General features: G+C 38.7%; 1 protein-coding gene and 1 pseudogene across 3 annotated transcripts in view; one reads left to right on the forward strand and one right to left on the reverse strand.

The window, feature by feature from the left end:
- Window positions 1-21,521, reverse strand: part of LOC102994341 (RNA polymerase II subunit B) — a 47,493-nt gene extending 25,972 nt beyond the window's left edge. For 2 of the 3 annotated variants that reach the window (XM_028491812.1, XM_028491810.1), the window contains exons 1-11: window positions 21,437-21,521; window positions 20,597-20,945; window positions 18,081-18,153; window positions 14,433-14,583; window positions 9,820-9,932; window positions 9,476-9,695; window positions 8,933-9,091; window positions 4,902-5,066; window positions 2,579-2,775; window positions 2,297-2,416; window positions 1,327-1,513 (exon numbers count right to left, since the gene is read on the reverse strand). In XM_028491812.1, coding sequence (XP_028347613.1) covers window positions 1,327-1,513; window positions 2,297-2,416; window positions 2,579-2,775; window positions 4,902-5,066; window positions 8,933-9,091; window positions 9,476-9,695; window positions 9,820-9,932; window positions 14,433-14,583; window positions 18,081-18,153; window positions 20,597-20,615 — 1,404 coding nt within the window. In that variant the 5' untranslated portion in view covers window positions 20,616-20,945; window positions 21,437-21,521. The remainder of the gene's footprint in view (window positions 1-1,326; window positions 1,514-2,296; window positions 2,417-2,578; window positions 2,776-4,901; window positions 5,067-8,932; window positions 9,092-9,475; window positions 9,696-9,819; window positions 9,933-14,432; window positions 14,584-18,080; window positions 18,154-20,596; window positions 20,946-21,436) is intronic. The other variant, XM_028491811.1, reaches the window with a different exon arrangement.
- Window positions 10,651-11,215, forward strand: LOC102994055 (coatomer subunit zeta-1-like; annotated as a pseudogene).
- Window positions 21,522-21,531: the final 10 nt, after the last annotated feature.

Here is a 21,531-nt window from a genome sequence, read left to right on the forward strand (position 1 = left end):
CATGTTTTATTCATTTTTGTATCTCCAATGTGTGACAGAGTGCCTGGCACATCTTAAGTCCCAGTACACACACTGAACTGAATTGGCAGGATGGCATTTATCATAATTCAGCTCAAGGTAGAAAGAGCTGCACATGGACGAATGTTTCCTCTAATAGATGGTAAGCTCGAGGGCTGGAAGAGCATCTCATTCAACCCTGTGAACCCAGCATCACAAACACCAAGCAGACTCAACAAATCCTTACTAAACTAAAAGGAACTAGAAATTTAACTGGGCTATTTCCAGAATTTCTTAAGGCATCTAGGTTTCTAGGAATCAGGAGCTTAAAGTTGGTGTCTAAATGCCAAATTAATCAGGTGATGCTGGTATAGGCCAGTTTAAAAAAGAAAAAAGAGGGGGAGATCCCCTCCATAAAGCTAGACATATACATTATAAACTTTCAATCTTATATGAAAATACAAAAAATATATAAATAAAAATACGTAGTGAGACATTTTTGTAAAAGGTTTCCCCCATTACTCCTCCTGAGAGTAGCTATTGCAATCACTGTACATAACAACAGGCCAACATAGAGAAATCAGTTAGAAGTATTACATTTTGCAAAAAAGGAAGCAGATTCCCATTTATTCTCTGGGTATCAGCTTCTAATACAGAGCTTTTAAGACAGAAAAACTGGGACTTCCCTGGTGGCGCAGTGATTGGGAGTCCACCTGCCAATGCAGGGGACACGGGTTCAATCCCTGGTCTGGGAGGATCCCACATGCCACGGAGCAACTAAGCCCGTGCACCACAACTACTGAGCCTGCGCTCTAGAGCTTGTGAGCCACAATTAATGAGCCTGCGTGCCACAACTACTGAAGCCCACGCACCTAGAGCCTGTGCTCCGCAACAAGAGAAGCCACCGCAACGAGAGCCCACGCACCGCACGAAGAGTAGCCCCCACTCACAGCAACTAAAGAGAAAAGCCCACGCACAGCGACGAAGACCCAACGTAGCCAAAAATTAATTAATTAATTAATTTAAAAAGAATATTTAAGGCATTAAAAAAAACAGAAAAATTTCACAAACATGGACTGTCTCACCTCCCAAGAAGCTACTCGAATTCACTAAATATCTTGATGCAAGTCAAAACTTTTAAATCTCTCTTAGTAATGCTAACAGCTAATTTAAGAAAAATTTCACTTTCATAATTCAAAACCCCCAAGTACTTTTATATCTGACCAAGAAAAAAAAAAAGGCAAAACAATTTACATTCAGTGAATGAAAGATTCTATTAGTCCCATAACATTTTCTTACCAAACCTGTAGTCACAGTTAACATCCTTACCTGAGATACTCCAGCTCTGGCTTGATGAGCTTTCTTTTGGTCACCCCAGTTCCCAGTAGCTAAAGAATATTTTAGGCCATCAGATATAATCCTTGTTTTAATTGCCAACTCCAAGTTAAAATCCTTTCCTCGATCAATGAACTTCTGGGCATAGATCCGTACTTCTTTAAGCAAATTCTTAAACATTCTGCCCAATAAAATGTTTTAAACATGTAAAGGTCTACAATATGCATCCTTAACAAGGACAATATTGCCCACAAGGGGGCGAAAAGTGGTTGAGGTAGAGGGAGGGAAGTGTTATTGCTTTTTATATAAAAAGCACAGACGTACATATGGTACATAAACATACAAGCAAAGCAATTAGAGAAAAACAGTCAAAAGAAGCCCCTTAGTGGGGCGATAACAAAACGAGGTTGAAAAACACTAACAGACAACATAATAAATAACAGAACACATACAAAACATTGGTAATACTATTTCTGTATTAAATTGCCCACATTATTTTTACAAATAAGTTTTTCTAATTATAGAAATATTATGTTCATTATAGAAAATAGGGAAAATATAAAAACATATCAAGAATAAGATAAAAATCACATATAACCCCAATACTGAGACAACCACTGCTAATATCTTGATAAACTTCCTTCCAGCTTTTGTGTTTTTATAAACTGCAAAGCAGAACTAATAAAAATTCCAGTATCAGCACTTAGAAAATCAAGGCAATAATTCAGCTTTCTCAAATGCTTTGTAAAGGTAGAGAAAACATAAACAAGTTAAAACTTCCTCACAATCTTGAAATTCTCAAATATGAAGTATCAATAGAACTAAACTGGGCAAGTGGCAAAGAATGTAGCTAACTTCATGTGTACCCAATATGGATGCCAAGATAGTTTAGCATCTCAAGTGCAATAACCAATCTAAAGTGAAATCTCTCTACTTTTAACAATATCATTCTGTAATTCCTTACCCTCTAAATAAGAATGCAAGTAGTGGTCCAGCAAGGTCCAATCTTTTGTTTCCATAGTGATCTCTGTCATCTAATTCTCTTCTACCCAAAGCTGCTAGCAGTAACCTATGAACCATGTACCTTTAAAAAAAAAAAAAGAAAAAAGTAAAAAAAAAAAAAGCACATGGTTTGGGATTTTTTTTTAAAACTTATACATTAAAAACATCAATTTTGACATTTTTAGCTTTAAGAAAAATTTTATCTCAACCACAGCTTGGCAAAGAACTTAAAACAATGACATACCCCAAGAAATAAGCTTTCTTGGTCTCACAAAAATCACTGACGCCAACATGAGGGAGCATTTCTTTCTGTAACACTTCCTTTGCATATTTAATTCTTTTCTCTTTGGTGACACCAGGCTTTGCCCCTCTTGAACCAATGAAATTCAGTGCGACATTCTGTTCTTGAATGACAAAAGCTTCATCTAGAGAAGGTTTAACCTATCAGTTAATTTAAATAAAAATTATTTTCAAATTCATATCTTTAAAATAAGGCAACTGTCACTTAATTTATGTTAAATATCCCTATGAACCTAACTGAATATGCAAATATTTTCAGAAATTCAAGAAATCACAAAATCTTAGAACTTGAAGACACCTTAGAGATCTAGGGACCTCTGGAAAAAATCCACTCATCAGCACAGACAATTATACTTTCCAGAAAAATACAAATAATTCCATTATAACAGAGCACAGTGAGTCTTGGGGATGTTTTGTTTGTTTTTTACATTTTAATGAACAGTAGCTTTAAAAAGTTCCTTTCAAATATCTAAAATCAATTTAGAGAAGTTTAACACTCAAATTAAAATTTACTAAGTCTCAAATGAATAAATGTGTCACACTGTTTTCAGCCTTGGTTTAAAAGGTTATCTTTTCTTTTAAGTATCTAAATACTTATCTTTAAGTTTCTTTTTTTAAAAAAAAAAAGCATATGACTATTGCCAAAAACTTAAAGTAAAAATCTAACCAGAATCCATTTTTGTCATGTAACCATATCAATAAATACTCTAATAACTAAAATATACTCCACGTTCTTTGTGACCGATGTTTAGCCTGTATTTTACCTTATTTCTCTGTAGTCTTAAAGACTCTGGATGATTCAGGACAACTTTAAGAATGTCAACTACTCCTTAGCCAAGGATCATCAATGGAAAAGACTGATAAGGAAATGCATATTTATCTAGACTCAACAATCCTTCCCACAAAAATAATAACTTTAGAGTGGCGGAACCTAACAGACGGCACTGTGAAATTAACATTACCAATAATGGGACAAAATAAAATCATGTGACTCCTGATGTGATGCCCTGGAAAGCACACAATATGATCTCTGTATTTGTCCTGCCAGAAAATGCATAAATTGAATCTAATCATGAGGAAATATCAGAAAAACCCAAATTGAAGGATATTCTACAAAATAAATGGCCTATCCTCTCCAAAAACTTCAGTGTTATGAAACACTACGGAAAAAGACAAGGAAAGATTAAAAGAGACTAAAGAGACATGAAAACAACATGCAATACATTATCCTGGATTGCATTTTGAACCAGGAAAAAAAAGAAATGCCATTAGGACATGATCAGGACCACTGACATAAACCTAAATAAGATCTCCAAGTTAACAGTATGTACTGCACTGAAGGACCAATTTTAAAAATTGTAGTACTATGATTACGTGAGTAAATATCCTGATACTTAGGAAATATACATTGAAGTATTTAGGAGTAAAAGAGCATGATACCTAAACCTACTCTCAAATGATCCAGAAAAAATCAATATGTATATATAGATAAAGAGAATCCTAAAGCAAATGCGGCAAAGGTAACAACTGCTGAATATAGGTGCAGAGTATACAGGAGTTATTTGCAACTTTTCTGTAAATTTGAAATGATTTCAAAATAAAAAGTTTTTTTAAAAAAAGATTATCAACTACATTTTCCCTTTTTACTAAACTGCATCAAACTAGAACACTTTTACGATTTTCCTCACTACTGTTTATTCTTGCTGCTGTCAATGAACTCTGACTGCCTCTAGTTTTCATGTCGATTTTACAGAGAATTGTCAAGAAAGAAGCCAAATGGACATATATACACTACCAAATGTAAAACAGAGAGCTAGTGGGAAGCAGCCGCACAGCACAGGGAGATCAGCTCGGTGCTTCGTGACCACCTAGAGGGGTGGGATAGCGAGGGTAGGAGGGAGGGAGACGCAAGAGGGAAGAGATATAGGGATGCATGTATATGTATAACTGATTCACCTTGTTATAAAGCAGAAACTAACACACCATTGTAAAGCAATTATACTCCAATAAAGGTGTTTAAAAAAAGAAAAAAAAAAAGGTAAAACAGAAAATTAATTCATTAAATTCTGGTATTTATATGCCTTTAAAAAAAAAAAAGAAAGAAGCCAAGGCAGGGCTGAAGGCTTTCACTACACAGTAAACAGCATGGGGTTTGCAACAGCTAAACTGATCTTCAGAGCAGCTTTCTACTATGTTTTAGGATAGCAACAGTCAGTAACTTTAAACCTCCTGAAAAATATTATGAATACATTTTGCTTGCACATTACCATTTCCATCATCTCTGGATCTTCAAAATCATAAATAATATGCTCTAAAATATCTCTGTCAGACACAAAACCTAATGCTCTGAACACAATAATGATGGGAACTTCTTGCTTGATATATGGTAGGGTTGCCACAATGCGCTGACCAATAGCACTCTTTTTTGCACCCTAGAAAAATAAAAAATCATTAGGATATGAGAATACAGAGGTTATAGCCATATATAAACATCACAAGAACCATTTTATACACATGTTCATTGTAGGTATTTCAAAAGAGGCATGCCTCTCATATTCTAAGGAACGTCCTATGGCTGCTTTTCAAAAACCTCTGCAAAAGGTTTACTTATTTGATGGATAGACTGGCCATCTGAACCTGAGAGAACTTCCATTCTCTACTCTCTGTCTGCCAAGATCCTCTAGAACTGCCCCAGACTGTATTTGGAAATGACCTTTGGCTGCAGGTATGAACACAGACCCCACCTCGTCCTTTCCCCCCAACCAAAGCAATTAAAAATTTTGGAAGAAAGAAATAGATGAGGGGAAAATAAGAGAGAATATAGCTAGACAAATGTGGAAAAAAGCTAAGCACAGAATGAAAAATAAATACTAACTCAGAGTTGGTCTGTGACATATCTCCAAATATGAATAATATTTCAAAATCAACAGTCTCTCTCACATAAGATTCTCTTCCAATTTCTCCCTCTTTAATTGCAACACAGACAGAAGTGACATAAAAGTTACTACACTCGCATACAAACATCTGGTTTCTCAATTTTAATCAAATTTCTTTCCTTCAATATCAAACTCTATCTTCTCTTGGCCTCATAACCCTACATTATCATGGTCCATCTAATTATAGTTTCTGTTGTCTTCCTCCTCCTACTTCAGGCCTCCTTCCTTAGATACCTTAACCCATCTCACGGATGTTCAGTAACAACTTTACATAAAGGACAGGCGAATCTTCATCTTGACCTTTTTCCTGTACTCTCAACCCTCCCATCCCAACTGCCATTTGGCTGTTTCAACTTAGTTTTCAATTATTCCATTTGTTTCATCATAGACCTTTTTCAGAATACACAACACATTAAAAAAGAATGCCTACACCATGCACCATGCCCCCTCCAAACCTTCTGTCTAAAAATGAACTCACTAGGTTCTTTCTAAAAATCAATTCTTGGACGTTCTCTATTTTATCTAGAACCTCAGGATAGAAAGATAGAATTTTTTTTTTTGCGGCTGCCCACGTGCTGCTGATACTTATAATCACAGTGTTGGCAGCTCAGGCAGACTAGTCATCTTTTTGGGTACTTTAGGAGCCTGATAAAATACAGGAAATTCAGTGGCCGAGAATCCTAATTTCACTCCGTTGCCAGCAAGCCTCAAGGCCCAAGGCAAGTAATTTGTAAAGTTGGAAAGGTGAGGGAAGGTTTCAGATTGTTTTAAAATAGCTACTGTGGGCACTAACTGGCATGATAATGAAGCCCTTGACAATAATTACACAAAGCCTGGTGGATACAAGGAGTTGTGAGATACCAATTGTCCCATACTTAGCCAGGGTTGACTACAAAGCACCCCGAAAGCACACAGAGTATGGGAATGGGCAGTTGGCTACATCTTTTAGCCACAACGTCCAAGTCGACAGAATCACTATGAACAACTGTCTGTGAATTTAAAAAAATTTAAAAAAACTACACAGAGGGAGTTCCCTGGTGGTACAGTAGTTAGGACTCAACACTTTCACTGCCGAGGCCTGGGTTCAATCCCTGATTGTGGAACTAAGATCCCGCAAGCCGAGTGGCAAGGTCAAAACAAAAAAACAAACAAAAAACCTACACAGAAATATACATGTATACTGAATTTCAACAAAATAAAGACCATACACCTTGACTGTTCACTTCATTCCCTTTAAAATGTTATCCTTTTAATTTTATTTCCCATGATTGTAAGACAAAGACCTTGTGTTTTTGCTCAGTGATTTTCAACTCTGGCTTCGCATTAGAGTACTCTGGGGAATTAAAAACAACAGCAACAAGGGCACCCAGGCCCGATTCCTAAATTGATTAAATGAAAATTCTGGAAAGAACCAAAGAATATTAACTGATTCATCCTCATATCAAACTTATCACTAAATCTAGATGATTTTCCTTTCTTTTGCCCTCCATAATCCAGGCCAATGCTTATCAACGAAGAATGCACATCACAATCACCTGGGGATCTTTTCCAAACACTTGTACTTGGGCCCCATTCTACCCCCATCCACAAGTAAAAACCATTTTAATTCTTTAAAACACCTATTCCACACAGGATTTTAAATTCAGGCTCTTAAACCTCTCTAATGTTCAAGTTCTTCTTCTTTATAAAACTTATTAAAGTGACTAATATTAGACTCTGCAGAACTGTTTATAAGACCACAAAACTGGAAACCTAAACATCCATCACAAGGGAAATGGCTCAATAAATTATGCTATATCTATGCATGGAATATCACAGCTTAGAAACAATGATCAACTGCTGATCTAAACCTGTTTTTAAAAGATATCAGCAATGTTCAAACAGAGTGTATAGTATGCTCCCATTTGGTTTTTTTTTTTAATTTTTTAATTTATTTTTGGCTGCACTGGGTCTTCGTTGCTTCGAGTGGGCTTTCTCTAGTTGTGGCAAGCGGGGGCTACTCTTCGTTGCGGTGCATGGGCTTCTCCTTGCGGTGGCTTCTCTTGTTGCAGAACACAGGCTCTAGGCATGCAGGGTTCAGTAGTTGCAGCACGCAGGCTCAGTAGTTGCAGCTCGTGGGCTCAGTAGTTGTGGCGTATGGGCTTAGTTGCTCTGTGGCATGTGGGATCTTCCCAAACCAGGGATCAAACCCGTGTCCCCTGCACTGGCAGGCGGATTCTTAACCACTGCACAACCAGGAAAGCCCCTATTTGCATTTTAAAATTAAGACTATTTCTGGATGGATTCATGAGAAATTATCAAAACCAGCTGCTTCTTAGAGAAGAGATCTGGGGGTCAAAGGAAGACTAATTTTTATAGTGTACGCTTTTTTGTACTTTTTTGAACTATTTAATGTGTATATATGACTTATTTTTAAAATTTTTATAAATAAAAATGTACATGAAATTAAATAATTAATTACAACAAATTTCCAGTATAGTTGCAAAGATTAAATCAAGAAATCTGAGTAACATAACTGGCACATAGCAAACAGTCAAGAAATGCTATTATTAGACTATATTATTGTAAGTAACACGCCTATGGTAAGTGGCTTCTAAGATGGTGCCTAATGATCCCTGCCTACTACTACTGCCTTGTGTAGTCCCCCCTTGAGTATAGACTAGATGTACTGACTTGTAGCTAACAAAAAGAACATGGCAAAAATGATAGGATGTTGCTTCCAAGATTAAGGTATAAAAGATGGTGATTTCCACCTTGCTCATACGCTCTATGGCTCTGCTCAATTACTCTCTCTGACAAGCAAGCTGCCATATTGTCAGGGGCTGTATGGAGGGGAGCCATGCAGCAAGGAATTGGACCTTGCCGACAGCCAGGCAAATGAGCCTTATGATGATGACTGCAGCCCAAACACTCTGTTTGCAGCCCTGTGACCAGAGGACCCAGCTAATCCACATCCAGACACTGTGAGATGATAAATGTTGCTACTGGAGTGATTTATTACACAGTAATAAGTAAATAATAAAATGCCTACCATACAACACTGATAATATGCTCCAGAAAAACTTTTTTTTTTTTATTTTATGGTACGCGGGCCTCTCACTGTTGTGGCCTCTCCCGTTGCGGAGCACAGGCTCTGGACGCGCAGGCTCAGCGGCCACGGCTCACGGGCCTAGCCGCTCCGCGGCATGTGGGATCTTCCCAGACCAGGGCACGAACCCGTGTCCCCTGCATCGGCAGGCGGACTCTCAACCACTGCGCCACCAGGGAAGCCCCAGAAAAACTTTTTGACTAAACATGCAGCCTGGTAACTTACAAAACTAGACCAAAAGGAATAAACCCAAATAGCATATAACAGTCCATACCTGTCCTCCTCTTGCCAGCATGCTAACCCAGATAGTACTGGTGGGTCGAGAAGAATTCTCCAGACATGATCTACACTCTCCTGTGTAGGCATATTTAGAATCCTTTTTGGCAAACACATAGACTGTGTTTGTTGCCATTTTCTCTTGAGCAATCAGAACCTATATGGACAATAAAATTACAGCCATAAAACTGACAAGGTCTTTGAATTAGAAAGAACACTGAAAGCTGCATCTTTATTTAGTCTGACTGTATAGGCTCACTGAAACATCAATTCTTGAACTTTACAAACTCCATTTTGCGTAAACGCTTCACCAAAACATACAAGCTCAAACTGACCAAATTTCTAGTGTACATTATTGGGTTGACCAACCCAATATATACAACTAAACAAAGTTTTGGTTTAATATAAATTCGGCTGTCACCTCCTTAATAATTCAACTGCTACTTCCAGATTATACAAAAGTTTACTTTTTGATTTCAACTTTCATGATTTAAATCTTAATCATCATTTGGTAATTAAAAAAAAAATAATGCTACTATACCTTTTCAGATCCATTAATAATGAAGTAGCCACCAGGATCCAAGGGGCATTCATTTAACTCACAAAGATCACGATCTGTTAAGCCATTCAATAGGCAGTAAGTTGAACGTAACATAATTGGAATTTTTCCTATAAAAGTTTTCTGATGCTGTGTCTGAAGTTGTTCTTCGCCTTCTTTAATGACTGTTTTTGTTATATCAACATAAAGTGGAGCAGAGTACCTTTGAAAATAAAAGTAGATCACAAGTGAATAGTAAGGTGATTACTAAAACTCTCAACTAGCTAAAATTTTATTTTCTGAATTTATTTCAGTATCAGCTGCTGGAAAAGAAATATCTTTCTTACGTGAGATTTCTTAATCTGGCCTCATTTGGCATCATCGGTGACGGAGCACCATCTCTTTCCCAATGGGTAGGCTTGGAGAGGTAAATTTGTTCGAACTTCAGCAAGTATCTTGGCTAAAATGAAAACAAAAACAATGGAGAAGGGTAAATAATTTTTTTCCATAAACGATTTAATGACTACATTTTTTTAAATTTTTTTTGTTGTTGTTGCGGTACGCGGGCCTCTCACTGTTGTGGCCTCTCCCGGAGGAGAGGCGCCGGACGCGCAGGCCCAGCGGCCACGGCTCACGGGCCCAGCCGCTCCCCGGCATGTGGGATATTCCTGGACCGGGGCACGAACCCGCGTCCCCTGCATCGGCAGGTGGACTCTCAACCACTGAACCATCAGGGAAGCCCCTAATGACTCCATTTTAATCAACATTAACATTTTGAGTAGAAAGAGCTCTAGAAAATGCCAAAGTTAATCCACTTTACTAAAATGGTGACTCTCCCAAGGCAACATCCATACTACATAGATGTCAAGTTTTATACTTCATCACTTTCTTAAGGTGGAAGACAAAAGGAGATTTAATATATCACAAGTAAATAAAGACTAAGCTCTGAGTTCATATCAAACAACTGAAATGGATTTGCATTAATGATCTGTACAGCTGTTTCATGTGCCCTCTCCTTAGTTTAGGTCAGGTTAACAAAGTTATCAGAAAACAAAGAAAAGATAAATTCATAGAATTAGAAGCGTGTTCTAAACTAATCAACAGAGAAGATAGAAAAAAAGTAAACCTAACTCTTCAATTAAACGTACAAAAGACATCGGTACCAGCTATGGGGCAAGATGGATGCACTGATTTTGGACCCCTCCTTGTACACTGTCAAAGCCATTCTGACTCTGGACGATGATGGAGATAGATTTTTTTGCCAAGTACTGTGATGACAGCTACCCCGGTGTTAAGGAGCAAAAGGCCTTTGAGAAGAACACTTTCAACAAGACCTGTAAGACTGACACTGAAACTGCCCTCTTGGGAGGCCTGACAGTGGTATGTAAAAGCAGTATCGATCTCTATTTCTATACGATTGGCAGCTCATACAAAAATGAGATGATGCTCATGGCTATTCTGAACTGACTCTTCTTCGACTCACTGAGCCAGATGCTGAGGAAAACTGTAGAAAAGCGAGCTCTGCTGGAGAACATGGAGGGGTTCTTCTTGGTTGTGGATGAAATCGTAGATTGAGGGGTGATCCTTGAGAGCAATCCCCAGCAAGGGGTACAGTGGGTGGCACGAAGGGGAGATTGTACCCCTTACAGAGCAGACCAAGTCTCAGGTGCTGCAGTCAGCCAAAGAACAGATCAAGTGGTCACTGCTTCGGTGAAGACCTCACTGTTCCTGGCTCCTTACCCCCTCAAAAAATCCACATGCCTGCTGTGACTTCTCATCCGGTCCCCCAACTAAGGCTCTCAGGGTCATCTTGGGGATCACAGGGATCCTTAGATCTCCATCCTGTCTGTGGCCGCCTCCCCCACAAACCCGTATACGCTTCCCGTTCCTTCGCACTCTTTTTTGCAGTTCTGTGACTAAAGCTCTCAGCAGATTTTTGGACACAGGGCAGTGGAAGAACCCTCTTCCTTTCTCAACTGGATTATGCCCCCATGCTCTCCTATCCCCCATATTTTCTCCCCCACTTCTGTGCTCTTTGGCTGCAGCTATACTTCAGATCAAAGCAAGAGAAAGAATGTGCTGGGTGTTTTCCTCCCTTTGTCTTTACCCTGCCTTCATCCCAACAGCCCATCAAGGGGAGGGAGAGTGAATTCTTTTCTACAGAATGAGTGGGGGTGGGGAGAGGCATATCAAGTCTCAGCCACAGCCCTGCATGCTGGCCTCAGTATTTTCTCCCATTCCTTCTTACTGTCCAGGACTCCAGCCACAGAAAAAAGCTTGGAAACAGCTCATGGGCAGGGGACAGAGTGAAATAAGCAGTGATTTATATTTTATTGGAGAGGGCCTATAACATTCTGTATTTCAGCCACAGCTGCATGTTTTACCCTGATCCTGGCTTATTGTTTCAAAACTGCTGTGGTCTGTGTGTACTCATTGTGGGAGTGTCCATCTTTTTGTCCGATACCTTAACTCTCCACCTTCACTACCTGTGGGATCTCTGCCTGGCTTGTCCTCTCTGTACCCTGGAGCAAAGCCAGTCCCTGAACTAAAACTCCATTGTAGTCTTGGGAAGAAGAGTTTCTGCTCAGAAACTCTTCAATCCCTGGAGACAGGGTAGAATTTATGACTTGGGCCTCTGGGATCTCTCAGTCCCCTTCTCCCCCCGTCATGCATTTCATTCTTTGTCTTGGGTCGGAGATACCTGCTTAACCCTATCCTCTCTCTGCCTCAGCCTCACATCCAGGCAGTAGGTCTGGTCATCTGGTCACCTCCCCTCCCTAGGTCACTGAGAGAGGTGTCTCTCTTCAGAAAACTTTTGGGATTTGGATTTCCCCAGGAAGGCAGAGGACGGAACACCCGCTGTTGGGTCTCATCTCTCCCCTTGACCCAAAACTTTCCACAAAAATGTCTCAAGAAACCTTCCTGAGACTTAGCGTTTTGCCCCACCTGCCAATTCTCCAAAACTGAAGTGGGGTGGATAACTGGGCATCCTTGGGGGGCATTTTTGTGTAAGAGATGTATAGAGTCAGGATGAGAGCCACCTTCATATACTGCTCTGTGCAAAGAGGAATTTAAAAACACACAGAAAATCCTAATTACTATTCTACATAACAGAATGAGAATTTCCAACCCTGGCTGACTTTAGCTCAGTCCATAGTTAAGAAAGGAAGAAAGGAGAAAGAAAAGTTTTCAATTAAATATCTATCTGCTACCCAATAAAACAAGATCCATGAGAACTTTCCAAAGCTAAATGGATAGTGGATTTCTCTCTAAATCAAATATCAGAAAAGGAAAAGATGGGACTAAGCAGACCACTAAAGGAAAATTATTAATACCCAAGTTTCCCAAACTGGAGTAGGTAAAGAGCAAAGAGAACTAGTGGTGATAATGAACCAAAAGGAATTCCGCCATCCAACTACTCATTTCCACTATTACCCTAATCTAGGACATTATTATCTGAAACTTCAGCTATTCCAAGATTTTAATCTGACCCCGGCCTCTTCCCACTCCAAGTAAACACCATTTCCAAAGTAACCTTTCAAAAATAACGCTTCATGTACATTCTTTGACAATCTTTCCACAATGCCCCATGACATCCAATGACATCCAAAGCATGTGACAATCTGGTTCCATCTTATTTTCCACGAACACCTATCAGAAACAGATCAAACCAAAAACAATATACTGACTACTGTGGTCCCTCTATTCCAGCCACAAGCCAAAAACACAAAGTATTTTTGCTGAAATGATTAAATATGTTTTCCCTACTAAGACAAACACCCTTCACAGTCAGCTTAAGTCCCTCCCATCTTTTCCACTAAACTCTGATAGCCAAGCTTGAGAGATCTCTTTGGTAATACTTATTCTGGCACTATGAAGCTGCTATGTTATATTGTTATCTCTCTTGTTTTGAAAAGACCATGAAGAGAAAACGCCATAAGTATAGGAAAGGCATTTTACACCCATTTTTCCAACACAGTGCCAGAAGAGCCAATTATTTTTGTTCTTAACAGCAAAAGTCTGTGCAGCACCTCCAACCAGAATGTGAATAATACATCAGTCCTTACAAGATAAGCTACAGAAAAGAGGGACTGAACTGGCAGGAAATGATAATCTCTCCCTCTGTCTAATTCTACTTCTTCTCTACCTCATTTTTTTTTTTTTAGCTTTACTTGTCCCTCAAGGCCCATCATGCTGCCTCTCTACTCAAAAACTAAGGACATGGGAGTTCCCTGGTGGCCTAGTGGTTAGGATTCTGGGCTTTCATTGCCGTGGCCCAGGTTCAATCCCTGGTCAGGGAACTGAGGTCCTGCAAGCCAGGCGGCAAGGCCAATAAATAAATAAATAAATAAAGTTTTAAAAAAGCTAGGGACAGTCATTTTTTGGACTACACACTTATTTACAATCACTCATGTAAAACTAGATTCTAAAATGATAGCCTTGCTATGATTTAACAATGCTGAAAACATGCATATGTGTTAAAAAAAAAAAAAGCCTACAATGAACTTAGAAAAATTAAAAGAGCTAATATATTTGGGTGATTTTCCCTTATTATCTCTTATATTGATATAATAATGTATTTCATGTAACAAATAATCAAGGGAAAAAGGTCCTTCACCTACTTTTCTTTTGATTCCTTACTCTGTGAAAGAAAAAAGTGGGATTTTCTGAGGCAACATGACTATTTCTGGCTTGCTTCTCTTTGTAGTTCATCATACCTCTGAGTTTCCTCTTCCTGGCTATTAAACACATACTATCTGAATAAGAATTACGGTTTTGCATTACTTGCAAAAATGCATCTCTCCATTAGTAAGAATAAATCAGGAGCTGATTGAAACGTTATAAGTACCCTAATAAAACCACCTCCTAACTTTTTTTTTTAACCTTTAAGCCAGGTGAGAGAAGGACCGAAATTTCAAATCAATACCCTTATTTATGTTACTTTATTGAACCATCTTACCGGTTCTTCAACTTCTCCACTAGCATGCTGAGCTTCTGCTTGTAGGTCTATAGGTGGAGCATCTTCCACAATTCTTTGAACAGACATCTGAATAAACTCATCAAAAGAATCCAGCTGTTGTCTGACCAAGCCTTTCTCATCAAAATAGGAACTGGGAAAATATTTGAGTTCATAATCAGTTACAACTCAGTGATGTTTTCTAGCATATTTCCCCATTTTCATTATCATCAAATTCGACAAACACTAATCATTAAATACCAACACTCTGCACCCATCACTACATAAAATACTATGAGGTATCCAAAAAAGAGGTGAGATTAGGAACACTTTCTTTGTAGAACTTATTGTTAAGTTTGGGGAAATGAGACATACTTGTGGATAAAATTATTAAAGCACAACATAAGGACTATAAGGAAGCCCTAATTTATAAATGTCCTTTATAGATAAATTTCATCCAACCTCTTGAAACATTTCTCAAAACTAATGAAATGCATAGTCAAAGAGAAAAATAAATGACAACACGGACAGACCAAGAGAATATTACGCTAAGTGAAAAAAATCAGAGAAAAACAAATACCACATGATTTCACTCATACATGGAATCTTAAAAAAAAAAAACCCAAAACCAAAACCAACCGACAAACAAAAGAAAACAAAAGCTCACAAACACAGAGAACAGATTAGTGGTTACCAGAGAGGAGGGGGTTAGTGTGTGGGTGAAATGGGTGAAGGGGGTCAAATGTATGGTGATGGATGGTAACTAGACTGTGGTGGTGATCCCTCTGTAGTGTATTCAGATGTTAAACTATAACGCTGTCCACCTAAAACTTATATAACAAAAAAAAGCATGGAAAAAAGATAAAAATAAGAACCTTAATTTGAATAAGAGGGAAGAAAATGATATCAATGACTAAAATATAGCATGTGTAAGAACTTCGATTTTAGGTTAAAGATTATTCTACTTTGACTATGTTAAAGGTAAGATGAGACTAAGTCATTCAAGTGAAAATACTCAGCAAATGACTGATTAAAAATGGAGCAAGGGGGGATTCCCTGGTGGTGCAGTAGTTGAGAGTCCACCTGCCGATGCAGGGGACATGGGTTCGTGCCCCGGTCCGGGAGGATCCCGCATGCCGCGGAGCAGCTGGGCCCATGAGCCATGGGCGCTGAGCCTCCGCGTCCGGAGCCTGTGCTCCTCAACGGGAAAAGCCACAACAGTGAGAGGCCCGCGAACACAAAAAAAAAAAAAAAAAAAAAAAAAAAAAATGGAGCAAGGGTGAGAGATCAAAGCTATTAGTATAGACACAGAAATCAAATACTGAAGCCCTAAAGAAGGACAGAGACTCGAAAAGAGTAGACACACTGTTTGCAAGAGGAATCTCTCCCCTCACCACCACACAGGAAGAGCTGCATAGCTGGACTTAGCTCCTTGCCCTCTCTGCCTAGTAACTAACTCCGCCCATCCTCACATCAATTTTCTCAGACAACATGCGTAGCCCAACTAATCATCAGCCTCCCATTTTGGCATCATCAGATCACCTCACATGTCACTGGCCAGCCTAGAGATTGGCTGGCTTTGGGTCAAGGTTCCACCCTGATTCAATCAACCATGGCCACCAATATTAGAAGCTCTCTATGGCAGAGAACACAGTACACATTCATCCCTGTATAAGGCACAGACTCAAGAAGAGTGGAGGCAACTTCCTTCAGTAGAGACTGTGAGCTGACAGGAAAGAAATTTCTCACAACCATTTGGGTCAGCCATTGGTACATAAGCACATGGAAAGCACAATCTGTAAGGTAAACAGCAATGGTTTTTATGGACAATTTACAATGAAAAATCTTTAAAAAACTATGGACAAGTTTCATCCTCCCAAGAAGCTGAACCATAGTTAGTTACTCTCCCCAAAATCATTAGGACAGTACTTCATCAGAATGCCATCCCTTAAACACCTGTTTACAGTTCTTATTTATGGTATCTACTACCATGACTATTGTCCAAGAGACATCTTACTGAAGTCACTATATATTAAATAATATACATTCACAATGCTTGGGAAAGGTCACTTGATATTAAGTAGTGAAAAAACAAAATGTCACATCACAAATAACTAAAGCACCTATAATCAATTAAAATATAAAAATCAAATGGCATTTTATTCTGTAACAAATGTTAAATGCAAGGACTTGTCAAATAGCAGATATACTCCTTGAGCAATTTGTCACATAAGTTGAAAACAATTTTTTTTTTTTTGTCTAAGATCAAAATATTCTTTCTCCCTGGCAATCACAGAATATAGGCATACTCCAAATATCTGGCTAGTTATTGTTTCCTAGTAAAATGTCTCTTCGTGTTTAATACTCAAATTCATAGAAGATACAAATGTCTCAATACAAAATGCTTATAGCCCATGTTTAGTAGGAAAAATAAATACATACTTAATCCCCAAAACTCGTATTTTTAACAAAACAACGTTCAGCAAAGGTTCAGTTTTATTCCATATACAACTGGTAGAATGTCAGAAGCTTGTGCTCTTTGAAAAGGGAGAGTATCAACTGAGAGGATGTGCATCTTGGAGACGGTGGGGCTCAAACAGGCATCAAAATGTTACTATATACAAAGCACCTGTCAGTTTGGTAAGTGAGGAGACTTGTAGCATTTTATATCCTAACATAGCAGGATGTTACTTTATTACTTAAAAGTTACTTCTCTTACCTATATGTAAGGCTTCCTGCTGAGTTTTATTACAGTTTAATTACACTTAGAATTGGATGGGAATGTGGGTCGAAATACCACCTGTTATAACTTTATCCATTTAAAACAAGGAGAAAACCAAGAGGAATCAAATTATCAGTACCAGTAATGTAACAAATAGGCATCATGTGCCTCCTGATACAATGCACTGAGAGCAGAACATCACTGTTGCCAAAAGTAATCATCTGAATCTAATCATGAGGAAACATCAGACAAACCCAAACTGAGGGGCAGTCTAAAAAATAATTTGCCTATATTCTTCAAAAATGTCAAGGTCAAAAAAAAAAAAGTGAGGCCATGGGAAGCTGTGGAGAGATGGTGAGTTTCAGAAACAAAACAACAAAAAAAAAAAGAAAAGAGGAAGGTTGAGGAACTGTTCTATATTATAGGAGACAAAGGAATAAGTCATGAAAACAAGATGTAATATATGATCTTATGTTGGATCCAGGAAAAGAAAATTTTTATTTTGCTATGAACATTACTGGGACACTGGCAAAATCTGTGTAAGGTCTCTAGATTAAATAAGATTACTGTATTAATTAATTTCCTTATTTTAATAAGATTATGATTATGTAAAAGAATATCCCTAGGTAAACAACTGACTTTCAAATATTTCAGAAAAAAAATACGCAGATAGAGAAAGAATAAGGCAAAGGAAACAAAGCATAAGATTAACATTTAGGGAATCTGGGTGAAGTGTACATGAATTCTTTGTGTAACTTTTCTGTATATCAAAATACTTTAAAAGTTAAATAAATAAATAAAATGACAAACCAGCTCTCAAGAAGCATATTCACATAGAACATCTAATTTTCAAACAAAGAATAAGCAGGAAATCCCTGTATAGTTTACAGTGCCTTTTAAAACTTATTCAGTTTGGTCTAAAAAGTTACCTAATTACAATCCAGCATGCCTCTTGCCACAAATCTGGTGTGATTTCATCATCATCCTCATCATATTGCATATCTGCAAAAAAAAAAATCATTCTCACTTGCAATAAATACTACTAGCTCACATCTTACTATGATGTGACGTAGCAAAAACACATTTACTCTTTACTAAATAAAAAACAATCGCTTTACCCCACTTCTTTAAAATTTCAGTCATCACATTACTTGAACTGTAATGAAACAATATACATAGGTATATACGTACACATACATAGGTCTACGTCACATAGGTATTCTCCCAATACACAAAGAGGCCTCATGAGAAAGGTTCAGTGCAAGTCGTGTGAATTTGTAACTGTTCCATCATCTCCAAGAAGCCCATATAATTCTCATTAATAAATAACTATAATGATAAGTAGGAGCAAGCTCATAATCTTCTTATCAATAGGCTTCTCAGAGACTGGAGTCAGAGATCAGGTTAAGAGGGAGGAGTCAGCAAAGGACTCCAATAGCTGGGCAATATAAGGTGGGCTGCCTATTACAGCAACATTTCACACATGGACAGGGATGACAGGCTGTATTTTCCAAAGATGGCCACAACTATCTTCCATTTCACATGCTCTTTTATAAAGTGATCTTGACACTCCTACCATCAAGATATAGGGAGTCTATGCTTCCTCCCCTTGAATCTGGGTGGGTTTTTGACTCTCCCATAACTAAGAGAACACAGCTAAAGCAATGCTACACGATTTCAGAAGCTAGGTCAGGAAAAACAATGCAATTCCACCTTGTTTATTGAAACACTTACTTCTGGAGTCCTGAGCTGCCATTAAGAACTCCTACTACTTAGGTGAGAAAATCTAAACGGAGGGCCCACTTACGAGATGCTGCAATCAGCAATCCTAGTCCTTGAGTTTTCCTAGGCTAGATGCCAGACACATAAGTAAACACTCCAGATCACCCAGCCCCCAGCAATCAACTCTCAGCCTTTGTGTCTTCCCAGTTCAACCACTGACAGACATCAGGCAACAGACAAGCCATTCCTACTATGCCTGTCCAAATTCCTGACTCATTTAATCCATGAACATATTAAATAATTTTTAAGCAGCAAAACTTTGGGGAGTTTGCACAGCAACAGTAATTTATAAAATGGGGCATTTGAAAAATCGGTGTGCACTGGTGCTAATATTAGTATCCTCTTCTTATGCAAAAGAATAAATGTGCTGTATTTTTGTTTTTCTATTCTGACCTATATACATAGTCTGTAAAACTTAACAACTTTGATTCAAAATTTGATACATATCCAAAATAAATTATTAATAAGTGCTTCTTGAATGGTCTGGAATTACCAACTCCTACACATGGGGGGAGAGGTAAAATAGACAAAGGTATCTAAAATGGCTTGGAGATTTCTAGCTTTGATGGCACACTAGATGTTATTATCACAGCCACCCAGGAGAAGTAGGAAGGTTGGAAAAGGAGAGGTAATAATGAAGTCAGTTTTAGTTATACTTGTAAATCATTTATCCTTTTTAACATTTTTATGTTTTCTAGCCTCTGAGAAATGAGACTATATTACCTACTCAAAAAATTAAGCTGAAAAAAATTTTTTTGAATTTTTTTCTCAGAAGTTAAGAAAAAGAATACAATGATGCTAATAAATTTCTAGACGCAAGATAAAAATGAGACAGAAGTTTAAACAGTAGCGTTTAAGTTTCTGCTTCTATTTTCTCCATGAAGTAGCTGAGGGAATAAAGAGAAATGTAAGCGGTGGCCAGGACACTGGGAGCTAGAAGAAAACGAACTTTGAAATAGCAGCTTTGGAGAACGGAAGAGGTTGCATTAAAAATATACAATGAAAATACACTACACGTGACTACGAACTCTACATGTAAAAAGAAAAAAAAGGCATACTGTCCCTGTTCGTTAAAATACATACCATCTAGAACTGTGTCATCTCGCGAAAAGAGGAAATGTAAAGGCCATCTTTTGAGATAATTTACTTAGGCATATAACAGCATGAAGGAACGCCAAACTAAACCAAACCCTGCCCCCGCGCCGCACACACACAAACTATATTCCTTGTCCCCGGAGTTCTTCCAGAGCCTAACACAATGCCTGGCACAGGCTGACGCTCAAAAATCCAACTATTCATAAATTCATTAACTCTGGCCTTAAGGGAAATCAAGAAAGGAGTCCTTTGCTTCAAAGTCGGAACAACGGAACCTGTCGCATGGTTCTGCACGCTATTTTCAAAACGGGAAGGGAGTGTCAGACTCACCCAGGGGCAGACAGAGGAGAGAACAAGAGTCACCCTGACCGAGATGATAAAGGCTACGTTCCCTGCACCCTCCACCTCTCAAAATCCCGGATTCGTTCCCGGCCTCGGGAGTGTGGGGAAACGACTGGGGCCATGGTGCGGAGGGCCGAGGAGGAGGCCGCAAATCCTCAATTCGTCCAGCTACCCACGTTTCCCCCCTTAGATGGGTCGCCGCGGAGTGTTATGAGTGGTCACCTACCCTCGTCCGCGTCATACATATTGGCAAACGGTTCCCGAGCTCCTAACTCTAGAAATCACACACGGAAAGGCGCGCAGCTGCTCCGACATCCGCAGCGCGAGGCGAAGTAATTTCCGTCTCCGGCGTTCCCAGAATACTCTGCGTCCCACACGAAGCTCCGCCCACAAGGACGCCAATTAAGGTCTGCGCCTGCGCGAAGGGTAGGTTAAGCTGTGTTAAGGGTTAGTACTGTGCATGCGTGATTTGTGGGCTGAAGTTTCCCGTGCCTGACAATGAGGACCGTTCCTTACAGTTTGAGTCGGATCCAGCCAATGAAACTTTTTCAGTGTTGTTGCACAAATAATGGCACCTAAAAAAAAAAAAAAAGTCAAGAAGATTTAATAATAAAGGGTTTAGTTGTAGCCATGCTTTATTTTTTTCGGTTACAAAAACTTAAAAACACGAAGATTTAAAAAAGGATTTCTGTGTACATAAACCATAGCCAAATTTTTTTTTAAATGTTTAAGAAATATTATTTTTAATGTTGCACAAATAATGACATCCCCCCAAAATAATAAAGCCAAGAAGATGTATTAATAAAAGGTTTTAATTGTGGCCATAAGTCTGCGGCATTACATTTTCTATTTTCCAGTCCGAAAGACAAAACAACACGAAGCTTTAAAACATGTGATTTCTTAACGGCAGGTAGTGCCAGCGGCAGCGAGTTGAAGAAGCCTGAAAGTGGATAAACCCTCACTCACTAGCCTATTCGGCCAACCCACCCCAGTTTAGGTGCCCGGAGCATTTATCTCCGCTTTAAGTGGGCTCTCTGACCACAGAGCCTTCATCGCGAGAACTCACGAGATTAGACGCGGGAGGAGGAGCTGAAGTGCGACGCGGAAAAGTGATAGCTTTCAGGTAGTCCCGGGCTGTCGCTACTGTTTTACGCAAGTCTG

The sequence above is a fragment of the Physeter macrocephalus genome, chromosome 7 (genome assembly GCF_002837175.3).
Source record: "Physeter macrocephalus isolate SW-GA chromosome 7, ASM283717v5, whole genome shotgun sequence".
In the NCBI taxonomy this organism is placed as follows: domain Eukaryota; kingdom Metazoa; phylum Chordata; class Mammalia; order Artiodactyla; family Physeteridae; genus Physeter; species Physeter macrocephalus.